The following is a 20,506-nucleotide window of genomic DNA, read 5'->3' as shown; positions in this document are numbered from 1 at the left end:
GAGGTCTCATTTTTTATTTCATATTAGTAATCCCTACATGAAATCTGGATGCATCAGCTGAGGTCACTTGATAACTGGTGGCAGATGCTAGCTCTTGCTTCTTTCCTGAAAGTCATTGTGTTTCTGCTAGAAATGCCCGTGGGAGCTCTTGTCACTCATGGAGGTCATTGCATACACAAGTGAGATCATGACTGAGCCAACAGACCCACTCAAGGGTCTATCCTGTCTGGGAAGAAGGAGTACTGGGCAAGAGACCTTCTTAAACTGATAATAGACAGGTGGCAAAAGGTTAAGCCCTGGTTTGGAAACTGCTGTGCAGTCTCTCTTCTTGCAGAGACAATGAGATATTTCCTTGTTGAGCCAGAAAGTCAATATGATTATTTGCACTTTATACTTGTAACACCATATATATCCGATAGAGCAAAAATTTCAGTTACAAGGGACGTGCTGTGGCACCTAAGGAAGTGTTTTGAAACACCCATGTATTTGCAGTACAGGGATTTCCTTTGTCATGGATGAACAGCCTGCTTGGTGCTTTTGACTACAGCTGGCCAAAGCTGTGACCACTGTCAGAGTTCGAGCATTCATGTTGAGATTACCATAGAAAGTAATCTTTATACTTATGCTCTTAGAAACAACCAGAATATGAGGGTAGGTCTTATGTAACACTCACCTACCCACCGGCCCCTTACAGTAATATCTTGGCTTGTTAAGAGAGTTCCTGGCTGAGCAGCAGCAATGCTCCAAGCAGGCTATGTACAGTCCACCCACTGATAACTGGAACTTTGGTACCTAACATACGTTGATGGGGGAAGGCACAGGAAGAGGGCAGGAAGATGCAATAAGAAGAGGAGTTGATTAGTCCCGTTTACACTCACAGAGTTCAATCCATGGATCACACCAACACCTCCACACACTTAGATTTATCAGTTTATTTTAGATTTATTAGTGGATGTAGCTTTTTTTTTTTTTTATGAAAACAGATGTCAGAATTATCCAACATTTAATGCCTCCTGCCCATCTTGTATATGGCTCCATCTTGCTTTGTGTATGGCTCCATCTCATTCCCCATGCAGAGGAGGCTCAGGAGTGAGAGGGCTACAAACTGCCAGAACTGACCAAGCCACCATGGGTTCTCCTTGCATTTTCAGCTGCTCACACAAACTGATTCAGTGGGTAGTAATATGTGTCTCTTAAAGTTGCAGGAGCTGTTTCCTCTCTCACGGACAATGATGCATTCTATGTCTCTGTTGGATTTTTTCTCCTGTTGATCACTTTCGTGTTTGTATTCATGTTTCTTAAATACAAAAAGGTAAACATAAATATCTGTCCCTTCTTCTTTTGTTCCTACCAGGCTGTTTCTTCTCTAAGACTTCTTACACTGTGTGTTTTTTCTTCCAAAGCAATTTAGATATGAAAGCCAGTTGCAAATGATACAGATGATAGGGCCATCAGATAATGAGTACATCTACATTGACTTCAGAGAATTCGAATATGATCTAAAATGGGAATTTCCCAGGGAAAACCTGGAATTTGGTGAGCAGTCCCTAAAGCAAACCCTAACACTGGAGTAATAGCCTGTACTGTACCAGCAGCAAATAATATTGGCATATTGTGTCTTGTAGGACAGATCCTTGGTTCTGGGGCTTTTGGAAAAGTGGTGAATGCGACAGCTTATGGAATTAGCAATGCAGGAGATTCAGTCCAGGTCGCAGTCAAAATGCTAAAAGGTATGATAAATTCTAGTGCCTTTCACAAACAACAACATATTCTAGTGGCTCCAAAGCAGAAGCAGTGTTAGAAATCCCCTTGTATACAACTTTTCAGTAGTTATTCCTCACAAGTGCTTGGCTTCAAAATCCTTAAAACGCCTTTCAAAATCCTGCTTCAGTTTGGAAAGGTATCACTGAAGTGCCTTCATCCTGCAGTGTGTTGCCTTTTGTCCTACACACTAGAGAAGGTGTATGCTGTGTGGGGAAGTATGGAGCTGCTCTGCTCTAAAGGAGGAAGAATGGAAATTCCCAGTGCAAATTAGCCTCCTGGTTATATCAGTGTCTCTATGAATTTTGGTGTAAGGTCTCTTTTTCTTGTAGTGCGGTCTAGCTGTGGAACACCCTTCACCTGCTGTGTCTGAGCTAGCTTGTTTCCAAAACTTCAGCACAATTTCCTGTAGTCTTTTCTTCTTGATGACACAAAACAATTTCTTTCCATCCCTCCCTACAGGTCAGGCTTCTTAAACCTCGAATACTCCTTGGTGCTATGCTCTGGCTGCTCTCCAAGATCTCCTCATAAAAGCAGTGTCCAGGAGCAAACCTCCCTGGCAGCAAGAATGATAGAATTGGTTAGGTTGGAAAAGATCTCTACTATCATTAGGTCCAACTGTTAACCCAACACTGCCAAGTCCATCACTAAAACATGTTCCTCAGTGACACTACTATATGTCTTTTAAATACTTCTGTGGATGGTGAAACAACTGCTTCCCTGGGCAACCTGTTTCAATGCTTGACAACCCTTTCAGTGAAGAATTTTTTCTGCATATCCAGTGTAATCCTCCCCTGGCACAAAGTGAGGTCATTTCCCCCATCCTCTGACTTGTTTATTGGGAGAAGAGACCGATATTCACCTCACCCACCTCTTGATACATATTGGGATGAGCTTCACATTGACACCAGCATCCTGTCCACCTGTATGCCCACACAACCACTTACTGCCAGCGCTGCCATGCAGCCCCATCCCCTATTTGCACATATGCATCAGTTTTACACTTCCTTGGTCCACTCCTTTGTGGTTGTCTCTATGGAAGCTCAACTTGATCGTTATGGTTCACATACTTAATTCACTGAGATCCTGAGGACCAAATGCTTTCTGAAAAACAAGACTAAAGCTATAACAGAAACACAGGGTGGCCTTCTTAGCTATTGGGTTGCAACTGGTTGCATGCCATATGGCTGCCAAGATGTTTTTTTCTCTTAGCATTTCCCTGCAACAGGATTGACTGCCATTTTTTCTGTGCTTGTGGACACTTTAATAAATTGCTGTCATTTCTTGCCCAAGAATGACAAATGTTGACATTTGAGGGCTGCTTTCCCAAGCCTTCAAATGGTACACACACACACACACAAATTTAGTTTCCACCTTTTGTTAAATCTTTTTTTACTGTAGAAAGATTTTTTTTTCAGAATGTTCCCAAATATACCATCAATTCAATGAATTTGAAATGAAGATTTGCATGTGATAAAGCATCATGACCATTTAAATTTTTATTTCTTTGCTAGAGATTTCCAAATCTGTGTTATTACCTTTACAGAAAAACCTGATGCCACAGAAAAAGATGCTCTAATGTCTGAGCTGAAAATGATGACTCACATTGGAAGCCATGAAAATATTGTTAACCTACTAGGAGCTTGTACTGTGTCAGGTAACTTGCAATTGTGGAAAGGTACCAACTAAAACCTCCAGACTAATGAGGACTCCTAAACAGATAAGAAGTATCAAAAACTTGGTTGTTAAAAACAGTATTAAAGACATCCAAGTCATAAATAATCACTTTTTCCTCATGCTGCTCTTCAATCTCTTCTCTGCTGAACTCCATCTCTGCCCAATCAATTTTGCTGTTCTGTGCTGGACCAAAATAAGATGAAGATGAACTGAAAGCAAAGTTAAAGCTATGCAGGTGTACAGAAAAGGGTCCTTTCTGATTGAACTTGCATGAAGTGATACAACAGGCCTTCTGTAGAAGAGGATTTCCTGTTACAGTGGTGATAGCACTGATATGGGCCAATTTATTAAGAGGAGAGGAAAAACTTATCTGGTGTCAGGGACTTTTGTATCCACATGATTATGTTCACATAAGAAATATTTTTTTTTCTTTTTTTTTTAAATCATATGGATCACCAAACAGTGAAGTTGTAGAAAGAAAAGGGAAAATGGCTAAAAGCCAGACAGGAAGGAAAAGACCGAAAAAGAGCAAAGGCAGGAGGGCCACACAAAGAAAGAAGATGAATAACGGACAGAGATGAAGTGAATAATGGACAGAGGAACAACTTTTTAAAGGGTCGATTGTAAAAACAAAGCTAAAGATTGAAAAAAATAAGTAAATATGGGTTAAAATGAAGGCAGCAAGGGATTATGACTAATTAATTATTGTGTGACTCGTCATTGAGGAAACATACGCAGATGTTCCTGTCCCAAGAACTGCTTCTCTGGGCAGTCCAGTGGTGAACAAGAGTGGGTGAGGAGAGGCTAAAGAAAAGATGACCTTGGCAAAAGGACAGGATTTTACCCAGTGTTGGTCCATGTCATGAACTATGACACCTACCACTGAAAAACTTGACTTCCTCAGAAAGACCAAGGAGAACAGTTAACTCTTGTTTCCTCAGTTTGCATCAGCAGCAATAATGTCATGGAAAGACATCTGAGGGATAAGAGGAAAGTAGAGAAATAGGTTGATGGTGGTGGACTTAGCTGAGTTGAAACTATATAGTCTGCCACAGCCTTCTGGAACATTAGAAAAGATGTGTAGGTAGGAGAGCTGCAGTGAAGGCCTGGTTAGTCTGGCAGGGTAGGGCAGGAATGCTTCCAGCCTTATCCAAATCCCATTTTCAGAAGTATTTACATGGTTCTCAAGACTTCCTTTCCATCCTCTGAGAGAGTTCACAGGCTGTTTCCAGTGTGCCCTACCTTGTTTGGCAGGGGCCTTTCGACAGAAATGGCTGCAAGTTCATAGTTGGCTTTTCTGAACCAGAAGCAGTGATGTCAGTGTAAGGCTTTGCAGGATGATGTGTGACCACTCTGAGCTCCTGCGGGCTTGTCACGACTTTTCTGTGAGCCTGCCTGGGTCAGGTCTTGGATGTATTTTTCCTTTGAGAAAGTGACCTGACCAGTATTCTACTCAGACACATCCCCTTGCAAGGTCATCCCCTCCTATAGGCCATCTCAGCAAGCACACTTGGGTTTCAGTTGGCCTTCGTGGAAAAAAAAGGATATTTCCAGAGCATGAAGATAGCACAGATAAATGGAAGGATGTAGGTCAAAGGATACAAATTCACATCATCCAGATAATTAGCAGGGATCATTTTTTACTTGAACCATGCATGGTTTAGACAGTGTGTTGCATATTTATTGTCTGTGCGGTCCTACCAGGAAGGATCTTTCTGTTTCTATAGGGATTTTCAGTACACATTGAGAGATGTACCGTAAGGAAGAATCAGTTACACAGACTTTCCAAAGGGACATTACAATCAGTAAACATTACCTGCCCATCAGCACAGTTTATCTACCTGGGAAGGAAAGATGTTTGGGATGTTTTAATACAGATTAGTCCTGAGAAAAGATGAGACAGCATTAGGGCTTTAATGGTGAGGGTGCTATAAATAGCAGCAAACATTTACATTTCCAACTATTTCAGGACCAATCTACTTGATATTTGAGTACTGTTGCTATGGTGACCTTCTGAACTACTTAAGGAGCAAGAGAGAAAAGTTTCACTGGACACTGACAGATATTTTTAAACAGCATAATTTCAGCTTTTACCACAATATTCATTTGGACCAAAATTCCAGGTAAAGTATTTAGCAACAGTTTAATACTTTTTAAAACTACTATCACTTCTTAAACTGCATTCTCAGCTGTGCACTAAACTGGTGAAATCATTCAATTCTTGAGAATGTGCTTCGACATACTTTAATAAATAATGCTTTAGGAGGAACTGAGATTTGATTCTCCTTATGATGTTCTTCACACTGGACTGCAGAATACAAGCGATCTCTTGTTTCTCTTTCCAGTTTGGAGAAGTCTCATGTCTGTGCATGTCTGTGCCCAGATTTTTAATATCAGTAACTGATCATGGTTTTCACTGTGAAACCATTTATGTGTAGAAGATTACGTGATACACTGTGTGTGACCTTTGAAAATATGTTGCCTGCTCCAGGATAGGGACTCACCTGAAGTATGGTGTAAATACAGCTCTGTGCAGAGAAGATGAATTTGAAACCATGCAAAGAAGTCAAAACACAAATGTGACACCTGGGTCAAATGGGATAGTGCTGTTCTCTGAGGAAGGTAAGAGACTGATTGATTTTATCTTTACTAATTCTGTTATTAGGATAAAAAAGATAGATGCTCTTTGTGATGTTGTTCTTGGTAGGAGCACATGAAAATTCTTAAAACTGTCAGTAGAATTAATCAGAGAGTGAGGAAGCCAGAGGAAAACTCATACTTGGTTATTTTTTACAGATAAAATTAAGGATGCAAGCACACAGGTGGATGAAGAAGAGGATTTTAATGTGCTCACTTTTGAAGACCTTCTTTGCTTCTCTTATCAAGTTGCCAAAGGAATGGAATTTCTTGAGTCCAAATCGGTATAGTGAAGGGTAGCAAATTGTTCAGATAGAAAAGGCAGTAAAAAAACATCAGTTTATAAAAGGCAGGTTGAAGAACAGAGACACTCAGTGGCAAGTTTGAACTATACCTCCTTCCCTGGCTTAACAGCAAAGGCTGAATTGCAGTTTTAGGCACCACCCTGAATAAGAAGCATCTGCACTGAACGCTTGTGCCTGCTCTGGCCCTGTCCCCTAGCCATGATCAACCAGGGAGCATCCAGCTTGCCCATTCACAAAACTGTTTAAGTGGAAGGAGGGAGCAACTCAGAGAGCAGGGAGTTGTCTTCCTCTGATACTAAATGCTGCAGAGCATTAACCCTTCCTTTCCTTCTAAGTGCATTCACAGAGACCTTGCTGCCCGGAATATACTAGTGACCCATGGAAAAGTGGTGAAAATATGTGATTTTGGCCTTGCCAGAGATATAATTAATGACTCCAACTACATCGTCAGGGGGAATGTAAGTTCATGAGCACTCTCTGACTTTCATACTACTTTAAGAATTATATGGAACCAAGAAAGTGAAGTTTCAATTTTTAAATTCCTTGTTAGCTTTGCAGATATCTGTACTGAAAGTGCAGAAATCTCACTTTTTCCTGCCCCTGGCCAATGCATATTCTTAGCTTATGATTAAACTAATCAAGCTAGTACTGTAAATGAAATGATACCCATGTTCTTTCTAAAGCACAGTGAAATCCACTGATGGAAGCACTGGGAGTCGTTTACTGTTGCAGACAGTAATAGTGTAGGACAACGTGGGGATATGCCAGATCCTCTGCCTGTATGAAGAAGTACAGTGTGGGCTTCTCCATCTGAGCCGCTCACTCTAGAAGTCATAAGAAGGAAGGTAGCTCTTCCAGGACTGAGCTCATCTCTCCTTAAATAGTCATCTAAAATGGATGAGATGAACTGGCTCCTTAGAAGTGCCCATTTCTCTCTATAATGGGAATTTCGAAGGACTACTAAGAGAGACACAGCTCTTGACATGGCAAACATGAATTGATCATATTCAAGCAGTGAGAACTACAGTGAGTCATCTAGAAAGCCTGTGTCGAAGCATGACCTGGCCTCCTTTCCCCCTGTCTGTACAGGCTCGTTTACCTGTTAAATGGATGGCTCCTGAAAGCTTATTTGAGAGGACGTACACAATGAAGAGTGATGTCTGGTCATATGGAATATTGCTATGGGAAATATTCTCTTTGGGTATGTTTTGTAATAGGACAAAAGAGCAGTGTTTGGTTTTGTTAGCTTCTGAATTAACATGTATTCTCCAATAATTTCCACAGGTGTAAATCCCTACCCTGGTATTCAGGTTGATACAAATTTCTACAAATTAATACAAAGTGGATTTAATATGGACCAACCATATTATGCTACAAAAGATGTGTAAGTGTACTTCTTGCCTGATGCAGAGTATGTGAATTTATATTTACCAGGTCACTGTTTGAATGACCTTTTATTTATTGTATACTGTGTCTTGCTCATAATAAGTTGCAAAACATGATATCTTCCTCTAACTCTGGAAAAGGCTGCCTGATTCCGCAGGTTTTGTTCTAAAGCAGAAGTGATCAACACTAAAAGTTATGTGTGTTTGAAAGGACTAATTTATCATATTTATTTAATTGTGCCTTCCTTTCCCAGGGACCAATTCTTGTTCCCAGATCACAGATTTTTTTTTTCCTTGTTTTCCTTTGCTTTTTTTCTTTTTTTTCTTTCCTTTATTTTTTTTCCCAAGGAAAAAAAATATCAGTTTTGAATATTGACTAAATCTTTGGCGGGTTTTTTTCTAAACTTTTTTTTTTAATTGAGCTTTACTACATTTGTTTTGGTTCAGGGTGGCTAGGAATCCTGTTAGATAAGAACCCTGCTAAGGAAGAGCTGGGGGGAGCTATTTCTGTGCTCTCAGTAATATGATTTTTAGCCTGCGCCTCTGTGCCTGGGTGGGCTTTGCCTAGAGGTGGACCCCAGGGGACAAGAGAAGATGATAGGGAGCTATGAGACCTGGAACATGGAGAAAAAGGAAGGACTTTGGATTGTCTGAGCTCTTCTGGCACACATTTCATAGATGGTCTAGGGACTCAGTGCCTTGCTATGACACTGTACTGCTCTTATCCTCTCCATGGAAATGGCATTACAGGTACACATGACTCTGACAGGATGACCCGTGAAAGATTGCTGTGGTGCTTATAAATATCAGGGAACCTCTTGTCCCAGTAACTTTGGAAGGAACTTTAATGGATAGGTGCTACACAAGTGCCTGATGAAACTGCAAAATCTCTAAAGTGGTGTTTACATTTTAGAAAGACATTTGTTATGTCAAATTACATAAAAAGACTTGCTGTGAAAAGTGCTCTCAAGAATACATAGTCCACAAGGAGCAGGTTCAGTCCCAGAGACAGATAGGAATTGTTTTCCTACAATTTTCTGTATGGAAACTGGAAAACAGGGTTAGCATGCCAGTATGTGCCAGCCAGGATGGAATTCTGGCCCCAATTCTATGAGGAGGATTTTACTAAGGACTCTTGTAAAACCATGTTCTTCATTTCACCCTTGATCCTTATCTTTCTGTGCCTTTTCCTAGGATGCAAGAGAGTAGTTCTGGCCTGTTTCTATAAAATCATTCTGATGCCCCATGATTCCCATTCAAATTCTGCAACGCTATGTAGTCATTTACAGATAGTCCAAGAGCTAACACATTTTCTGTACCACCTCTTTGCTTCTGCAGGTATCACATGATGCAGTCCTGTTGGGCCCTTGACTCCAGAAAAAGACCCTCTTTTTCTTGCCTGGTTTCCTCTCTTGCAGGTCAGCTGGCTGAGGCAGAAGGAGCAGTAAGTAAACACAGAAATACGAACAATGTGAACAATGTTTGGGTTTGACTAGGGGAGTCTGGGGGGGGTTTTGTGTAGCTCCATAGATCAGAATGAGCTGAGGAATAGCCTTCTGCTTTCTCTTGAAGTACACAACTGTGTTATGGATACAGTGCCCATGGATCTATGTAAGAGTCTGGGGCATTTTTTTCTGCCATCAGAAAGAATCCTGACCTTCCTGATGAGGAGTTTCTTCCTCCCACTGCCTGCACTGGGACTCTGGAAAGCTGAAAGGTCTCAACCTGTGCTGTGGGGATGTGCTTCTCCTATGCAGGAGCCGGTGCAGTTTGCTTTGGTGATGCTGATAGATGCCATGGGAGGGGAGCTGATGCCAGGGATCTCACGGGGGGTCACCATAGGTATGTGCTGCCATGTCCTCACAGACAGAGTGCTGCATGTCATCCTCAAAGGTCAAAATACTAAACAGGATCTGAAGAAGCCCTGTTCCATCCATACCAGACAGTTATCTCTTCTTCAGGGATGATAATTTCTTTCCAAACTACCACTTTTTACTTGGTTATCCACCCTGGGCTAGACACACTATTTCCCAGTGCAGTGTCCTTAAGAACCTTTTGGGATGTGAGGAGTGACTCTTGCCTTTGCAGCATTGAGCTTCTCAGAAGGCTGTTAACCTGGCAGAAGCTGCCAAGTGTAGGAATGAACTAATAAGCAACTTCAAAGCACTATGTCTATGAAAAAAATCTTCCTTTATAGTCCAGTGCCATCCCTCAACCCAGCTCTTTTTGGCTGGATAAGATCCATGTCACTTAGGCAGCAGTCTGGACTCCCTTTGGAGTCAGTGGGAAGTAAACTAGCAGACATGAGTGTGATTCTCCCTCAAGAGGAGGTGGACTGTACATGACAAGTGTCTGCTTCATGAGGAGAAGAGCAGGCTTCCAGGTACAACAAGTAATAATAGAAGATATCTTTCATTTTCTCTTCACAATTCTAGGTTTACCAGAATATGAAGAAAAATGCTGCTACAAACAATTCCAGCATCAAAACTAAACCAGGAGGTGTAAGCAGGAATGAGGAGTCTCTGCTGTTCCCAACTGAGCACCATAATGAAGAACCTCAGGCTGAAAAATAATCTGGGTTGTGGATTTGATTATTTTCATAGACTCTGTGTAGGATAAGTGTTTTACACCAGCTCTAAGAAGAGATTTTGTCACCAAATGCAGCACTGTTTGCATTTTTTGTGGTCCCATCCATATTTGTGTGACTTTGAGAAGAAGAGATAATTCATTTATTTGAATTCAGCAAACACATCTATAGCAAGACAGGTCTTTTTGCTGCCTCTCTACAACTGGATATCTCTTTTCCTGGTGTTGTGTAAATAGCATCTAACCAATGTATTGAATTCATACTGTTCTTGCCTCATCACAAGCAAACATGAGAAAATCCACAGGTTTTTTTAGTCAATGTTTACAAGCATTGACTATGTGCTAAAAAGAGATGGTTTGATTTCCAGAGGTGCTGTTCGCAACTTCATCTCCAGATGTCACTGAGTGTCAGAAAAACAAAGACCATTCGAGTAGCCAGCTTTAGATGGCAAGTTTTAGAGTTTCATCAGTCTTGTTTTTACAAGGAACTCTTAATTTAATTGTGTATAACTGTCTTATCCTGGATATCTCAATTGCTGTAAAGTAGTTGACCGGTGTCATGTTCAGGTGAGTTCATTTTATCAAGTTTTAAGTACTTGGGTGGCCTCTAGTCATCCAGGTTACATTCTGCAACTGCTGGTGAGACCTAGGCATTTGCAGTGAGTCATTCCTTTCTACCTAAAATAAGAATCTAAAATAAACAGGAGGATTGATATTTGGAGATAACCTTCTACCTCCCTGTTCTAGAAAATCCAGGTGGCAGTCTCCAGCTGGAAGTCTCATTTCAACTGAATTGCAGCCAGTTACATTCTTGGGGCTTTGTGTGTTTTAATATCAAATAAAAAATGTTTAATTTTGAATAAATTATCTTCTGTAGCAATTTAGGAGTGTAATATCATCACTCCAAATTCCCAGATATCAACCTGGATGTATGAATCCTGCTGCACTAAAATGAGAGTATTACCTATTTAACTTTCTCGCAGAGTCCCAGGACAATAACCAGAGACTTGATGTGTTTCCAGTATAGTTAGAAAGACAATTATTTTCATTATGAGGTTAGGAATTTGTAAATGCAACTTCTGTCATGATTAACAGGATACATTTGTCTGCATCTCAGGGAATGAATATGAGAATGTATTGGTTAACAGTTTTCTTTTTTTACATTTTGCAAGGTGCTAACTTAATTTAGGATTTTTCAGTGGCATGTGTTATAAATTAATAACTTTTTTGATAGAATATACTATAAATTTAGCTGCTCTTTACTAATTTTGTCTGAAAATAATGTTGTAATACAGTGAGTATGATTTGTATATATTTGTTGATAGTTAATAATTAACAAGGAGTCATAAATTTTTTAATCAGATATAAACTACCAAAGAGTAATTTTGAAATGTTCAGATAGAAATAAAACTTTGACATTTCATTTTCTGGAAAATGTATATTATTTTTAACTTTATTTTAATACTTTCAAAGTGTTAATCTACAAGATATCACTGTTCAGCACTGTTAACACACAGCCTCCATCATCTGGAAAAAGGATCTTGAGTGTCTTGTGCAGACAGTTTTCAGCTTTCAGAGCTAGAGGAACTTAATGCTGAACTGATCACATCCAAGCCTAACTGGCCCTGGAAGCTAAGCAGATGTGAACTTGGCTCATAGAGAAGCAGATGGGAATCCCATGTGCTTTAAAACATGCCAGGGAGTTGTGTCAAATATTTTTCCACAAGAATTAAAAAGAAGTGGGTAGGGGTCATCTGGCCCCATCATCACTACTAAGCTGAGACTTGGGAATATAAAGGCAAACAGAGAACCTTGAAGCTAACACAACTTCTCATGATGCACACATGAAAAGCAGTTCAGGCAACACAGCACTCTGTGAGGAAGTGCAATCGGGAGAAAAACCCTCCTGAAAGGGCTGATCATGTGTAGAGTTGTACACCTGCTTCTCCACACAGCAGAGAGAGATGGCACAAAGCTGCAAGAGGTACTGAGTGAAAAATAGTGTCTTCTAGGAGCACATTTCCTTTCCAGGATGCTTCCAACACAACCTAGCAAAGTGGTTTGCTGAGGCTTGTGCAGAGCCACAGACAGTGGAGTAGTTTCATGATTCTTAAAGGAAAATGTCCACATTTCTCTTATTAGAATCCAGACCCCTAATCTGTGTCTCCAGGAGCTGATTGCCTGGAGAAAGTGACAAAGTCCCCCCTGTAGTGAATGGAGAGAGTTAAGCTTGTTTGAAGACCTCCGGCAGAGATGCCTTTAGTCTAAGCTGGATGCATTAAGTTAGGCTGAGACTGACAAAGATTCAGTACTCATTGATGCAGGTAGAAGAGCAGAAGGGGTTGAGGTCAATTCAAGGCGCCAAAGGACGAAGGACACTGCACTCTCCTACTTAGCAGTAGCAGAAATTAGAAGGAAGATACATTTGACAACCGAAGCTAAAGAACAGGATGGCATTGAGGAATCTGCCCTAATGTGCTTTCCCTTCTACCTGTAAGGAAGCGTCCCCGCGGGATGCCCCGCGACAGCCCGGGGACAGCCGCAGCTGGCACTAGGTGGAGCTCCGCGACCGCGGCTGCCGGGCAGGCAGTGACGGAGCGAGTGGTGCAGAGGGGACAAGGAGCCGGGCTGGTGCTCAACAGAAGGGCCTGGGCCAGCCGCGGTGTCTGGACCAAAGCTACAGGACACCAGGAGACCAGAACTGGGGATAGGGGTGTCGGCCAAAAGGAATTCACAGCCAAAACTTCGTAGCAGAAACCGCGGCTGGCCCAGTTCCAGGGCAAACGACTCAGTCCCCGACCTCAGTGTGTCCTCCCAGACAACCATGCCCGTGTGTCACAGGCAGCAGGGACAAGAAAAAGACTCTTTTCTGGATCAAGAGAAACTGGATGTGCTCCTCCAACACGTCCCACTCTTTTGTTTGGGATACCTGAGATGGGCTCTGGGAGGTCCCTCTGGGAGAAGCTGGGGCTAACCATGTGTTGAACCAGAAGAGGAGAGCAGAACTGACCCTGTTATGCATTCTGGCAGTGGCTTTCAGTCCACATGTTCATGGGAACTGTGAAATGGGATGAAGAAATCCAAGGTCATAGCTGCGCCAGAACTATTTGCAGACAGGTTATTTTTTAGGAGGCAACACTTCTGCTGGAAACTATTTTGGGGCAAAAATCAAAGCAGGTAGAAGATAATTGGATTAGGACATTCCCCACGGAGCTGGATATATCAGACCTTAGGCCCCTACTACCAGACACAGTACTAGATCAAGTGCTCAGTGGCTCAGGGGTCACTCTTCCCAGCCAAATGCAGTGCAGCACCAACTAGTTGATGCCTTCTTCCCTCCCCCATCAGTGGCTAATTAGTTAGACTATGCAAAGCAAACCAGCTTTAAAAAAAACAAGGCACAAAAAGACCCATCCAGGTTTGTGGTTGAGGAGGCCACAGATCACTTCAGAAAGAACTGGGACCTGAGCCCAGCTTCCTCTCACCCTTGGTGAGCATCCCAGCACTACAGACTGACAGGGAAGAAGTCCCTTCCAGGCAGGCTGTCTCAGACCAGAGCTGGATTCAGGCATCCTGACATATTTACCAGTGATGACATAAACAGAGGGACTGCTCAGGTCAGGGATTCTGTGTTATAGGTCACTGGTACATTAGAATTTATGTGTTTAAGGCTGTGCTGGAAGACTGGTAGAGTAACTCTCCTAGCAGAAGTGTAGGTACCTTGGCATACAGTCTGGTTCAGATCTCAGCCAAGAAATTTTGAAGACCTACGCTGTGGAGAGAGGTGGGAAAGTGGTGATGCTCCTATGGTCACCTCCACAGAGACACGTGAAGACTGGGATGGGATCCAGTTCATTTGATACTGCTTGATTGGGATGAAAAACCACTGGAGGTCCTGACAGTGACCCACTCCTCCTGCCATGTGTTACCTACACCCATTCATGATTCTTTTCACTAAGCTAATTCTAAATTAAGCTTTGGCACGTAGCTGTGGCAGCCCGTATGTGCCCAGAGAAACCTCTTTCTAGGTGCAATAGGGTTCCCCTTCCTCCATGACCTATGCAATGTCTACATCACCTTCTGAAAAAAGACCAGAAGTTGCTTCTAATGACAGCCCTCCAGTCCCACCAGTGCCATGACAGCCCCATCCTCAGAAGGGGTTTGGAAGCTTCAGATCCTAAAAAGAAAGAGATGCCGTGTTCTAGTTTCCACTGTATTTCTCTTGGAGAAGCGACTGCCTGATGTGGACTAAGATCTCCTTTGGAAGAGCTTCCTGTGCGTGGGTGTGCTCTGGGTGTGGAGGGACTGGGGAGCTAAACTGAGGCAAAGCAGGGCTGGTCCCCGGGAGCTGAGCAGCGAAGGAGCGCCCAGGGGAGGGCAGCGTGAGCCATGGCTGGGAGCCGGCCCTGGATCTGCCTGTCCATATCTTCCGCTCCTTTTCGGGATTCTTTTTAGACCAGAAGAAAATGCGGTGAGACTCCCCTCCCAGGAATTAGAAGAAGACAACTGGGAGCAGATGGGAGGTGGTGGAGAACAGTGAGGCACTAGTTACTCCTCGGAGCCAGGAGGTCTGAGGTTTTATTTTGGACAGAACAGGTTTACCAGTGGAGAAAGACAAATCTTCTCCTGCCTTCTCACAGCCCCAGAATAAAGAAAGGCGGGAGCCTTGGCCGGTTACCTGTCAGGCCAAGAAAGCATTTGGTGCTTGACTGCTTTGGACTCCTACATTTTCTAGCATGAAATATCGTCCACAAAGCACCACGGCTCTGCAGGGATGTATACAGTTATGGCCTCACAAACAACAAACCCTCTGCATGGGCCAACATCACCCTGTGTGTCTGCTGACTGACAGAGTTTGCAGGATTGGGCTTGCCACAAAACACAGGCTGAGGGAGATGGTGGTATGGGGCAATCACCCCACTGCATCTCACCATGGAAGGGCCTGAAGCCGGCAGGGGGAATAAATCAGCAGGACTAGTTGCAGAGACGGGAAGACGTGCCCACGGGGCATGCATCATCTCCCTGCTGAGGTTATGTTTTAATGCTGGGAGATGTAGGAAATGAATCAGTGAGGAAGGCAATGAAGACACCAGAGTTTATATTGCCCTTGGGAGATGGGGATAGCCCGGGGACTCGCTGGTGGCAAATGTGTGCAAACCATTTCACAGCTGGAATTTAGTGTTTTGCTCGGCTCGTGTTAGTGGCTCTTTCCCGCCAGCTGGGCCGGGAGGGCCAGTTTCCCGAGGAGCGGCGTGTCTCAGGGAGACGGCTGGAAGGGTAGAGAGCACCCCCTGCCTCGGGGTCTCGGCCCGGCCGTGCCTTGCTGCAGAGCCGAGAGCGGGGAGCACCGCGCTCCCGCTACATCCCGCACCGGGCGCTGCTGGTGCCGAGGGAGCGAACAGGGGCCCTGCGTGCTGCGGGGAGCGTCCGTGGGCGGACGGGGGCTGTCCTTGGCGGGGAGGTGTGATAACAGTCGAACTCTGAGCTCCCTTCCAGGGAGCGGGACGGCCCCCGCCCACGCCAGCCGGGACCGCACCGCCGGGACCGCGCCGCCGGGGCCGCCCCGCGTGTGCCCGCTGCCGGGTCACTCACGGCTCCCGTGACCGGATCAGACCCCGACTCTCCCAGGTGGGACATGCCAGCAAAGTCCGGGCACAAGTGTTCTGCAGGCGGCCGAGGCGCGCTGGTGGGGCTTTTCTTCCCCGTGGCATTTAAAAATGATAAAATAAAACAATAAAATAAAGTAATAAAATTCAACCAAGGCTATTTCCTTAGCCAGCAGATGTGTGCCAGAGGCCTCTGGTCGCAGTTCACCAGAGACTTCCAAGAGAGCTGAGCAATGCCAAGCCCATGTAAACAGGGTCAGGGAGCGCGACAGGGATCAGCCTTTGGTCCTTCCGCGTCGGACAAACCGAACGTCTCCTCAGGAGGATCTGGCCACTGGACCCGAGCGGCTGCGATCACACTCATTGGCCTCCGGCTGCATGAAGCTTCTGGTGTATAGTATTATTTATCATTATTTTTCCACTTCTTTTCTGCTTACGTTCCTACTTCCTGAAGGGGAGCAGGGCGATGTGAACTCAGGGCTGACAGCACCTGTGCAAAGAGGCAGGGCCGGCCGGGGCCGCGGGGGCGGCCCGTGGCGGGTGCTGCTGCGGGGGCGGCGGTGCCCTGGCTTGACACAAGGTGCCACCTTCCTCCCCGTCTCTGCATCTAACCCGCTCCTAGAGGCATGTGCTTAAACAAGACGAGTATCAAGCCCACGATAAAAGTATTCTGCAACGTAATCTACATCAAAGCCTCGGGGGCTGCCGGCTTGAAAAGATCCAAGATGTTTTCTAAGTCCTTATCATGTCTGTGCTTAGGGGGAGTCATAAATTCCACAGGTCGGACTAACACACGATTCCTCCTTCCCTTCTCTCCCCATGGTCACCAAAGGGCTTTCAAGTGGGCTTTTTTTCCCCTTCCTTTCTTTTTTTTTCTTTTTTTTTTTTTTTTTTAACCTTGCAAACAAAGCTCCCGGTTCCATGTCGTTAAGGTCCTCCCTCGTACTCCACCCCGAGATTTTCCTAAGTCACGGAAAAATAAATTCTTTAAAGCACAAAACTATTAGAAGTAAAGACGATGAATCCGCATCCCCACAAGGGTCCCGCTGAGAGGGAGCAGTTGCTGGAGGAGGGATCGCGGGCACTGCGCGGCACTCGGTCTTTCCCGAGGCTTATGGGGAGATGTCTGGCCCAGGACGGGGTTCCTCTTGCTATGCTGCTCGGCCCATTATCCCCCAGTCCGCCCCAGCCCCGTGGCCCGAGGCGGCGATGAGCGGCGGCTCCGAAGCGAGCTGTCCGCTCCAGACCCGGGCACCGGCCGGGGCCTGCCCCCTGGCATTCCTCCGCAGTCATGCCGCTGCCCTGACTCCCCCTCGGAATAATGTCGGAAATTTTTTTTTCAGATCAAGACGTAAGGCTGAAGCTGAAGGAGGAAGGCGGGGTGCCCGGCTTCTGCCCAGGGGTCATCGTGGCGGGGAGGGGGAAGATACTTCCCTGCAAGCAATGTCCCCCATCAGGCACTTGTCAGCTTGAGAGGCGTTGTGTCACATTTCCCCCTCAGGATCTAACGAAATAGGGAAGAAAAAAAAAAAAAACAAAACACGAAGGAAGCAAAGAGGGAGATACCAGGCCTTCGCCCGCGCTCTGGTGTCGGAGTCCGGTCCCGGGATCCCCTGTTCTCTCCCAGAACTGCAGCTCTGGGCCAGAGTCGGCCCGAGACGAAGGCAGCAGGGAGCGGGCAGCTCCCTTCTCCAGAACGGAGTGGAGTAAAAGGGGGAAACTCGGCCGAGAGAGAGACCTTCTCTTCCCCACTCTCCTCGGGAAGTCTCGATCTCTGGGTAGGTCAGGAAAGGGGACAAATCCTGTGCCAGTCGCAGGGAAAAGAAGCCCGACCAGCCTCACAGGCATGTAGATATGCGCGGCTCAGGATCCCTCTTATTTTAAGACAAGAGGGTCCCGGCGCAGTGTATCCTCACCCCTAGCAGCCGGGCAGATCGCTGGGACAGGTCGGGTCCGGGGGGCATCTGTTCGGCGGCGGAGGATGCTCCAGAGCATTTATCCGCGGGGGAAGCGGGACTCGTCCCCCCCCCGCCGGCTTAGGGGAGGGGACGGTTGGTAGGGCCGGACTCCCCAAGTCCTGCCTGTACTCCGGGGGCAGCTGGAATCCCTGTCCGAATGGCACAGTAGGTAAGCAGAGCCGTGCGCTCGCTGCGATGCCAGGTGATTGCGGTGCTGCCTCGGAACCATGTCCTGCTCCTTCGCCGTCGTCCCGGGACTCTCATTCGACTCCGCGGCCGACGGCCTTCATCCCGGCCAGCATGAGCTGGCGTCAGGTCTCACCCCGAAACGCTACCACCTGCCTGCCAGGGATTCACTGATGGAGCCTTAGACACAGAACCGACCTGTTTCGGGGCAGGTCAGGATTGTGGTGTGTTTTTAATACAATATGTTGAGAGTTTTGTCATTTTAATGACCCCTTTCTCCGTTTATGGCATCATCAAATTCACATCTGCATAGATCGGCTCTGTCGGTGCTTATCGGGACAGGCGGTTACACTGAAGGTACACAGCATTTCTTTTCCACAGTTACATTTCAGTCTTCTGCTCAGAGAGCTCTGGGGGCTTTAAGTCCCACTCCCTCTCCCCAGTACACCACCGCTGGGGCGGGGGGAAAGTGTCATAGTAGGAATGGGCAACAGGGAGAGAAATCCCTTCAGAGGAGGCGGCTAGCAGGCGTTCCTGCATCTCTGCTGCTGTGTTGCTGTTATCTTAGGTTCGCATCCGCGGCAGTCAGCGACAGCCTAAGGATGACAAGTGACAGTGTGGGCGCAGGCATCACCGGCTGTGTGGAGGGTGGGGGTACCCCGTTCCTCGCATCCGGGGTATCCATAGCAGCTCCGAGTGGACCGCCCTTGGTCTCTTCCCCAGGAGCGATGCTCCGTCCTTCACCCCTTGAGCGTCCCGGTCTCACAGGGCCACTGATAATGGACCCCTCTGGATATTTAGGAAGAGTTAGTTGAATTATTCCCACTGGCATTAAAACATGGCTTTGCGTCAGCCCCACGCTCAGCGCCAAAGGGCCCAGTAAAATGGGGTGGAAGGAGAGGGCAGATTTTCAGGGAGCGTGAATAGGGAGATCTGCCTCTGCAGAGCTGAAATCCGCCCTCAGCTGCAAGACGCCCCGTCTTAATGACACTCCTCGGTGTGCAGAACAGCCACCCACGTGGAAGGAAATATACCCTTGGGACACGGCCACAGGGATCTCCGTACTAATACCTGGGACACGCGTGTCCGGGATAGCGCGGGGCCTGTGGGAGAGGCCCCGTAGGACCTAGCCGCAGCAGCCCCAAGGAGAGCGGGAGAGCCAGCGAGGACGGCTGAGACAGTGCTGCGCTGCTCCGGCGCTGTGTGCTGCGAAAACGGGGGCACATTCCCGTCCCCATCCATTTTTTTCTCGGCGGTTGAAAGGTTTCCTCGCTGTGTCATGAGAAAAGATGCGAATATGCAAACGTCGTCTCGCATTGTCCCCGCTCAGGGTGAAAAGTTAAAGCATAAAAGCGGCTGGGGGAAGCTGAGAGGGGGTCGCCTCTTCAAAGGAGACTGGCTGGGCCGGGGGAGCCGGCTGCCGCTTACCCGGGAACCGCCCTTCCAGGGCCAACATTTCCCCAGGGTTTCCAAGGCGTCGGGGAGGGAAAAAGTGAGTGTGCGTGGAGGGGCAAGTCGTTGGGTTCCCCGCGGGCTCGGCCACGCCACAGAGAGGGAATCGCACCCTGAGGTGGCAGGCTCCAGAGGCTGATGATTGCCCCCTTGGAGAGAACCACCCTCTGCCTCAGTCCCAAGGCCCCCGCGGTCCCAAGGACGGAGGGATGATCCGGCCTTGCTCCCGCGGTGAATCCGAGGGCAGTGGGTGTTTCAGACGAAAGCACCCCCAGTCTTCGTTCTTTCCCAGACCCGGGGCCCAGCCTAGGCGCGCTCGACCTCGAAACTCTGCAGGCACACGAGGAGGAAAGAGACAGCACCCTCGGAGTGGGGATTTCTCCTCTTACCTCGCCTTCATCGGCCGTGACCGAGTGGGACCGGGATCGGGTGGGAACCGCAATGGAAAAAGCAGTAGGCCGTCGCGATGGGGTTTGTTGCTTAAAACTACCACGACAAAATGGCTTTGTGGATTTTTAATCAAAACTCCCTCCTCTTCCGCCCCTTCCCCCTCCACCTCCCAACCCCGAGTACGGAGAAGAGCTGGTTAAAGTGCTGCCTGCAGATCGGCCGTGATACACGGCTCCCATATTCCCACCCTCGCCCTTAGATCTCTCTCTCTGTCTTTTGCAAGTCTCTTGATTTCATCCTTTGAACCTGTGATTGGAGGTTAAAGTGCACCAGGTTGCAATGGAAGGAGGAAGCTCTTAAACAATAAAGGCTTGAATATTTAGCTGTGATCAGGTCGCTGCCCTCTCCTTATCTTTTTAAATGCAAATCGTCTTTTAGGGGTAGAAGCTATATACCCAGCGCCTCTCCACGTCACCTGCCTTTGGTGTGTCTGGGCCATTACTAATAGAGCCTTGTAAACAATCGTTAATCATGTAAGGGCTGCAGGCCATTGGATTCGGACC

At 46.4% G+C, this 20,506-nt stretch overlaps 1 protein-coding gene across 1 annotated transcript in view; it reads left to right on the top strand.

Moving 5' to 3' along the window:
* Positions 1-10,475, top strand: part of FLT3 (fms related tyrosine kinase 3) — a 44,635-nt gene extending 34,160 nt beyond the window's left edge. Inside the window, exons 13-24 of the mRNA XM_018071028.2 lie at positions 1,200-1,312; positions 1,404-1,536; positions 1,626-1,730; positions 3,308-3,418; positions 5,408-5,561; positions 5,930-6,060; positions 6,235-6,359; positions 6,716-6,838; positions 7,470-7,581; positions 7,665-7,764; positions 9,104-9,209; positions 10,201-10,475. Of these exons, the coding sequence (XP_017926517.1) occupies positions 1,200-1,312; positions 1,404-1,536; positions 1,626-1,730; positions 3,308-3,418; positions 5,408-5,561; positions 5,930-6,060; positions 6,235-6,359; positions 6,716-6,838; positions 7,470-7,581; positions 7,665-7,764; positions 9,104-9,209; positions 10,201-10,338 (1,451 nt within the window). The 3' untranslated portion in view covers positions 10,339-10,475. The remainder of the gene's footprint in view (positions 1-1,199; positions 1,313-1,403; positions 1,537-1,625; positions 1,731-3,307; positions 3,419-5,407; positions 5,562-5,929; positions 6,061-6,234; positions 6,360-6,715; positions 6,839-7,469; positions 7,582-7,664; positions 7,765-9,103; positions 9,210-10,200) is intronic.
* The last annotated feature ends 10,031 nt before the right edge of the window (positions 10,476-20,506 follow it).

This window comes from Manacus vitellinus, unplaced genomic scaffold (assembly GCF_001715985.3).
Source record: "Manacus vitellinus isolate BGI_N305 unplaced genomic scaffold, ASM171598v3 scaffold_2_pilon, whole genome shotgun sequence".
In the NCBI taxonomy this organism is placed as follows: Eukaryota; Metazoa; Chordata; class Aves; order Passeriformes; family Pipridae; genus Manacus; species Manacus vitellinus.
Note: the sequence above shows the minus strand (reverse complement) of the source record. Positions and strands in the feature narration are given on the sequence as shown.